The sequence below is a fragment of the Embiotoca jacksoni genome, unplaced genomic scaffold, assembly GCF_022577435.1.
Source record: "Embiotoca jacksoni isolate LCO1_2020_lvr unplaced genomic scaffold, fEmbJac1.0.p SCAF_81, whole genome shotgun sequence".
NCBI lineage: Eukaryota > Metazoa > Chordata > Actinopteri > Embiotocidae > Embiotoca > Embiotoca jacksoni.
Genome location: NW_027185438.1, coordinates 717,501 through 725,951, shown reverse-complemented (window position 1 = coordinate 725,951; position 8,451 = coordinate 717,501). Strand labels below are relative to the sequence as shown.

Genomic DNA, 8,451 nt, shown 5'->3' with positions numbered 1-8,451 from the left:
TGAGGTTCTCCTGACGTCACAGTGCAAAAAGACCCGGATCTGAAGGAGTGATTAAAGATGGCTGCTGCTGAAACAAGCCGACATCCTCGCGTCTGTTTGAGTGACGTCATGAGTCCGCAGCGAGCGGAGCGGTTTTCACGGTGCTGTTTGGGTTTTCTCTTTTTTATTTGATAAAGATATGAATATGTGTTTCTCCTGTTGTCTGCAGGTCTAATTTGTCACATTTTTTGCATCATGTTTAGTTGCAATACTATAATGAGAAAATCCATGACCTGAAGGTCGAGCAGGGGTCACGTGATCGTCTGCTCATCCTCTCCATGAACATGGACAAACTGGTCCCAGCTTTATTACCTCACCACGTTCATGTGGGACAGCTTTGATCTGCACTTAAACAAGAAGTTGGTCAGAAACAGGGAGCGTTTATTCAGGTTCACTTCATAACTGATATTAATTCACATATTTTAAAACCTTCCTGCATCCAATGGAAATGACTGCTGGGTGAAAGTCATGTGATTTATTAACATGTTCCTCATGTGTTCTGTGTTATTGTGGGGTTTGAACTTTTTTCAAATACATATATATATATATATATATATATATATATATATATATATATATATATATGGTAGGTATGTAGTTACTTTATTAATCCCCGAGGGGAATTTTTTTTTTTCGCTACAGCAGCATACAGAAGAAATAAGATAACAATAGAAATAATAGAATAAAATAAAAGAATACAATACAATAATAGAAAAGCAATAAAATAGCAGTAAAAAATATAAAATGCACAGTATATACAGTACATTATATATCTATATATATTATATACAAACAACCAGAAACACAGTCAACAGTGTTATTGTACTGTGATGGATTTTGCCAGAGGTGAGTTATTGTACAGTCTTATTGTCTTATTGCAGTGGGCATATATATATATGTATATATAGAAATAGAAATTCAACTGAATAAACTGTCTCGTCCAAGAGACTTTTGCAGATGAACTCATTGTTGTTATTATTATAATAAATATTAATACTCTGTTGAGGACTCGGGTAGTTTTGGGTTCTCAGGTTTTTATTCATTGCGTTCCATTTTTCTTATTTGTCTCTCCTTCGGTATGTTTTGTACCTTCTTATACATTTATTTTAGTGTGTCAACCATCTTTACCACTTCTCATTTAAAGTCCAACAAACATTGATCAACAGTGGAAACAATCTCATTTTGGTTTTAAATAGCAAAATACGTTTTTTAACCCTTAAAGTAATAAAGTAATTAAGTCCGATTTATAAATCCACAACGTGTCCTATTCAAAATATGAACCCACAGCTCGATGTTGTGGACCGGGACAGAGACCCGTACAGAGACCGGGACAGAGACCGGGACAGAGACCGGGATAGAGACCGGGACAGAGACCGGGACAGAGACTGGGACAGAGACCGAGACAAAGACCCGTACAGAGACCGGGACAGAGACCGGGACAGAGACTGGGACAGAGACCGGGACAGAGACCGGGACAGAGACCGGGGCAGAGACAGGGACATAGACCGGGACATAGACCGGGACATAGACCGGGACAGAGACCCGTACAGAGACCGGGATAGAGACCGGGACATATACCGGGACAGAGACTGGGACATAGACTGGGACAGAGACTGGGACAGAGACCGGGACAAAGACCCGTACAGAGACCGGGACAGAGACCGGGACAGAGACCGGGACAGAGACCCGTACAGAGACCGGGACAGAGACCGGGACAGAGACCGGGGCAGAGACAGGGACATAGACCGGGACATAGACCGGGACAGAGACCCGTACAGAGACCGGGATAGAGACCGGGACATAGACCGGGACAGAGACTGGGACAGAGACCGGGACAGAGACCCGTACAGAGACCGGGATAGAGACCGGGACATAGACTGGGACAGAGACCGGGACAAAGACCCGTACAGAGACCGGGACAGAGACCGGGACAGAGACCCGTACAGAGACCGGGACAGAGACCGGGACAGAGACCGGGGCAGAGACAGGGACATAGACCGGGACATAGACCGGGACAGAGACCCGTACAGAGACCGGGATAGAGACCGGGACATAGACCGGGACAGAGACTGGGACAGAGACCGGGACAGAGACCGGGGCAGAGACAGGGACATAGACCGGGACATAGACCGGGACAGAGACCCGTACAGAGACCGGGACAGAGACTGGGACAGAGACCGGGACAAAGACCCGTACAGAGACCGGGACAGAGACCGGGACAGAGACCGGGACAGAGACCCGTACAGAGACCGGGACAGAGACCGGGACAGAGACCCGTACAGAGACCGGGACAGAGACCGGGACAGAGACCGGGGCAGAGACAGGGACATAGACCGGGACATAGACCGGGACAGAGACCCGTACAGAGACCGGGATAGAGACCGGGACATAGACCGGGACAGAGACTGGGACAGAGACCGGGACAGAGACCCGTACAGAGACCGGGATAGAGACCGGGACATAGACTGGGACAGAGACCGGGACAAAGACCCGTACAGAGACCGGGACAGAGACCGGGACAGAGACCGGGACAGAGACCCGTACAGAGACCGGGACAGAGACCGGGACAGAGACCGGGGCAGAGACAGGGACATAGACCGGGACATAGACCGGGACAGAGACCCGTACAGAGACCGGGATAGAGACCGGGACATAGACCGGGACAGAGACTGGGACAGAGACCGGGACAGAGACCGGGGCAGAGACAGGGACATAGACCGGGACATAGACCGGGACAGAGACCCGTACAGAGACCGGGACAGAGACCGGGACAGAGACCGGGATAGAGACCGGGACATAGACCGGGACATAGACCGGGACAGAGACTGGGACAGAGACCGGGATAGAGACCGGGACATAGACCGGGACAGAGACTGGGACAGAGACCGGGACAGAGACCGGGGCAGAGACAGGGACATAGACCGGGACATAGACCGGGACAGAGACCCGTACAGAGACCGGGATAGAGACCGGGACATAGACCGGGACAGAGACTGGGACAGAGACCGGGACAGAGACCCGTACAGAGACCGGGATAGAGACCCGTACAGAGACCGGGATAGAGACCCGTACAGAGACCGGGATAGAGACCGGGACAGAGACCCGGACAGAGACCCGGACATAGACCGGGACATAGACCAGCTGACCTGATCCGAAACGACCAGGCCCATATCCCCCGCGCGGTGTATTCTGGGAACACACAGTAGTTTCAAGATGGCGGCGAGCAGGAGGCTGGCCAAGGTAAATCTCCCGGTCCCGTTATTTTCCGGTTGTTTGTACCGTGTAAAGACGCATCAGCGGCCCGCGGACGTGTTCGGTCGGTGCTTAAGCTCCTTTGGGATGACGTCGTCATGTGAAGACGCAGTCGGTGCCGGTGTTTATCGGTAGACTCCATGAAAACGGGAGGTCACCGCCGTTAGGCAGCTGAGCACCGGCGGATCAGGCCAGAGGGTCCGGGGGGAGCCTCCGAGGACCGCCGGGGAGCCGAGGCCGCATTAGTAGCCGACAGTGGACGTCAGACAGCCGGGGGTCATGTGGCGGAGGGAGTGGGTGTCGGTGCGGCCGGTGTCGGACCGACACCGCGCGAGCTAACGAGGCGGAGCTAACCTGCTAACCTGCTACTCGAAGCTGCGTGTCGGCTAGCAGCTCCCGGTTAGCTCCCCGGTTGGTCCCCGGTTAGCTCCCCGGTTAGCTCCCCGGTTAGCTCCCCGGTTAGCTCCCCGGTTGGTTCCCGGTTAGCTCCCCGGTTAGCTCCCCGGTTGGTTCCCGGTTAGCTCCCCGGTTAGCTCCCCGGTTAGCTCCCCGGTTGGTCCCCGGTTAGCTCCCCGGTTAGCTCCCCGGTTGGTTCCCGGTTAGCTCCCCGGTTAGCTCCCCGGTTAGCTCCCCGGTTGGTTCCCGGTTAGCTCCCCGGTTAGCTCCCCGGTTAGCTCCCCGGTTGGTCCCCGGTTAGCTCCCCGGTTAGCTCCCCGGTTGGTCCCCGGTTAGCCAGGTGTCGGAGCTCACGGTCCGACAGTGATGTAAACATTAAAGCTGAAACCTCCACCCGGTCACCGTTAGAGGTTATTTTACCGACGTTCAACCAGACCGTCCACACTGAAGACACCGGGGGACAATCGGTCCAGAGACAAGCTGCCGTCCTCAGACCGTTGGCTCATAAACAGACTCGGTATTTATTAACCAGCTTCTCTTCAACACGAGGACATGAGGACAGTGTAGGACATGAGAAATCTGTAGGACATGAGGACGCTGTAGGACGTGTGGACGGTGTAGGACATGAGGAATCTGTAGGACGTGTGGACAGTGTAGGAAGCTGTAGGACGTGTGGACGGTGTAGGACATGAGGAATCTTTAGGACGTGTGGACAGTGTAGGAAGCTGTAGGACGTGTGGACGGTGTAGGACATGAGGAATCTTTAGGACGTGAGGATGCTGTAGGACTTGAGCACGGTGTAGGACGTGTGGACGGTGTAGGACATGAGGAATCTGTAGGACGTGTGGACAGTGTAGGAAGCTGTAGGACATGTGGACAATGTAGGAAGCTGTAGGACGTGTGGACGGTGTAGGACATGAGGAATCTTTAGGACGTAAGGATGCTGTAGGACTTGAGCACGGTGTAGGACGTGTGGACGGTGTAGGACATGAGGAATCTGTAGGACGTGAGGATGCTGTAGGACGTGAGCACGGTGTAGGACGTGTGGACGGTGTAGGACATGAGGAATCTGTAGGACGTGAGGACGCTGTAAGACGTGAGCACGGTGTTGGACATGTGGACGGTGTAGGACGTGTGGACGGTGTAGGACGTGAGGACGCTGTAGGACGTGAGGACGGTGCAGGACATGAGGAACCTGTACGACGTGAGGACGCTGTAGGACGTGAGCATGGTGTAGGACGTGTGGACGGTGTAGGACGTGAGGACGCCGTAGGACGTGAGCACGGTGTTGGACGTTTGGACGGTGTAGGACGTGAGGACGCCGTAGGACGTGAGCACGGTGTAGGACATGAGGAATCTGTAGGACGTGAGGATGCTGTAGGACGTGAGCACGGTGTAGGACGTGTGGACGGTGTAGGACATGAGGAATCTGTAGGACGTGAGGACGCTGTAAGACGTGAGCACGGTGTAGGACGTGTGGACGGTGTAGGACATGAGGAATCTGTAGGACGTGAGGACGCTGTAGGATGTGTGGACTGTAGGAAGCTGTAGGACATGTGGACGGTGTATGACGTGTGGACAGTGTAGGAAGTTGTAGTACGTGTGGACGGTGTAGGACGTGTGGACAGTGTAGGAAGCTGTAGGACGTGTGGACGGTGTAGGACGTGTGGACAGCGTAGGAAGCTGTAGGACGTGTGGACGGTGTAGGACATGAGGAATCTGTGGGACGTGAGGACGCTGTAGGACGTGAGCACGGTGTAGGATGTGTGGACAGTGTAGGACATGAGGAATCTGTGGGACGTGAGGACGCTGTAGGACGTGAGCACGGTGTAGGACGTGTGGACGGTGTAGGACATGAGGAATCTGTAGGACGTGTGGACGCCGTAGGACGTGAGCACGGTGTAGGACATGAGGAATCTGTAGGACGTTAGGACGGTGTAGGACATGAGGAATCTGTAGGACGTGTGGATGCTGTTGGACGTGTGGACGGTGTAGGATGTGTGGACGGTGTAGGACATGAGGAATCTGTAGGACGTGAGCACGGTGTAGGACATGTGGACGGTGTAGGACATGAGGAATCTAGGACGTGTGGACGCTGTAGGACGTGAGGACGGTGTAGGACATGAGGAATCTGTAGGACGTGGCGACGCAGTAGGACGTGAGCACGGTGTAGGACATGAGGAATCTGTAGGACGTTAGGACGGTGTAGGACATGAGGAATCTGTAGGACGTGTGGATGCTGTTGGACGTGTGGACGGTGTAGGATGTGTGGACGGTGTAGGACATGAGGAATCTGTAGGACGTGAGCACGGTGTAGGACATGTGGACGGTGTAGGACATGAGGAATCTAGGACGTGTGGACGCTGTAGGACGTGAGGACGGTGTAGGACATGAGGAATCTGTAGGACGTGGCGACGCAGTAGGACGTGAGCACGGTGTAGGACATGAGGAATCTGTAGGACGTGTGGATGCTGTTGGACGTGTGGACGGTGTAGGACATGAGGAATCTGTAGGATGTGAGCACGGTGTAGGACGTGAGCACGGTGTAGGACATGTGGATGGTGTAGGACATGAGGAATCTAGGACGTGTGGACGCTGTAGGACGTGAGGATGGTGTAGGACATGTGGACAGTGTAGGACATGAGGAATCTAGGACATGTGGATCTGTAGGACGTGAGGACGGTGTAGGACGTGTGGACGGTGTAGGACGTGAGGAATCTGTAGGACATGAGGAATCTGTAGGACGTGTGGATGCTGTTGGACGTGTGGATGCTGTTGGACGTGTGGACGGTGTAGGATGTGTGGACGGTGTAGGATGTGTGGACGGTGTAGATATATGATACGATATATGATATGATGTACGATACAATATACGATACAATATACGATACGATATACGATGCGATACAATGTATGATACGGTATATGATACGTTATACGATGCGATATATAATACGATACGATATATAATACGATGCGATATATGATATGATACGATGTATGATATGATATATGATACGTTACAATATATGATGCGATATATGATACGATATGCGATACGATATATGATGCGATACGATGTATGATACGATATACGATACGATATGATATACGATACGATATATGATACGATACGATGTATGATACTATATGATACGCTATATGGCACGATATACGATACAATATAAAATGCGATATATGATACTATACGATGTATGATACGATACGATATATGGTGCGATATATGATACGCTATATAATACGATACAATATATGATACGATATGCGATACGATATATGATGCGATACGATGTATGATACGATATACGATACGATATATGATACGATATACGATGCAATGTATGATACGGTATATGATACGATGTACGATCCGATACATGATACGATGTACGATACGATATATGATGCGATATATGATACTATACGATACAATATATAATACGATACGATATATGATGCGATATATGATACGATGCGATGTATGATGCGATAAATGATACGATGCGATGTATGATGCGATAAATGATACGATACGATGTATGATACGATATATGATACGATACGATGTATGATACGATATATGATACTATACGATATTCAATACAATATATAATACGATACGATATATGATGCGATATATGATACGATACAATACGATGTATGATACGATATACAATACGATATACGATATGATATACGATACGATACGATGTATGATACGATACGATGTATGATACGATACGATATATGGTGCGATATATGATACGCTATATAATACGATACAATATATGATGCGATATATGATACGATATGCGATGCAATGTATGATACGGTATATGATACGATATGTGATACGATATATGATGCGATACGATGTATGATATGATATACGATACGATATATGATACGATATACGATACGATATATGATACGATATACGATGCAATGTATGATACGGTATATGATACGATTTATGATACGATGTACGATCCGATACATGATACGATGTACGATACGATACATGATACGATGTACGATACGATATGATATATATGATACGATACAATATATGATATGATACGATACAATATATGGTATACGATACGATATATGAAACGATGCATGGTATGATAAGATATATAAGATATACGATACGATATATATTACAATGCGATCTATGATATGATACGATATGTGATACGCTACGCTACGATATATAAGATATATGATACGTTACGATATGATATACGATGCGATATATGATAACGATATATATGATGTGACATGATATATGATATACGATATATGATATGATACAATATATGATATGATATGATACGATACGGTATATGATAACGATATATATGATGTGACATATATGATATGATACGATATATGATACGATGTGTGTATATATATATGTATCATATATATATATATGATACGATATACATGATACAATACGCTATATTATATGATACGATACATATTATATGATATACGATACGAGATATCATATCTCGCACATTATATCTCATGAGACACGATGAGATGTCATATGATGTGAGATATGATGATATCTCATGGGATATCATATTTCGTGGCATATCTCGTATATCATATCTCATGAGATATAATATGAGATGATATCTCGTATATCAACTCGAGACATGATGAGATATGATATGATATCTCGTATATGATATCTCGTATATCATCTCATGATATGATATGTGCGATATG

The 8,451-nt window shown here is 48.2% G+C and overlaps 1 protein-coding gene across 1 annotated transcript in view; it reads left to right on the top strand.

Annotated features, from left to right (window-relative positions):
* Window positions 1–3,241: 3,241 nt before the first annotated feature.
* The window catches only part of ube2l3b (ubiquitin-conjugating enzyme E2L 3b), an 8,899-nt gene continuing 3,689 nt past the window's right edge, over window positions 3,242–8,451 (top strand). Inside the window, exon 1 of the mRNA XM_069139331.1 lies at window positions 3,242–3,279. Coding sequence (XP_068995432.1) covers window positions 3,253–3,279 — 27 coding nt within the window. The 5' untranslated portion in view covers window positions 3,242–3,252. The remainder of the gene's footprint in view (window positions 3,280–8,451) is intronic.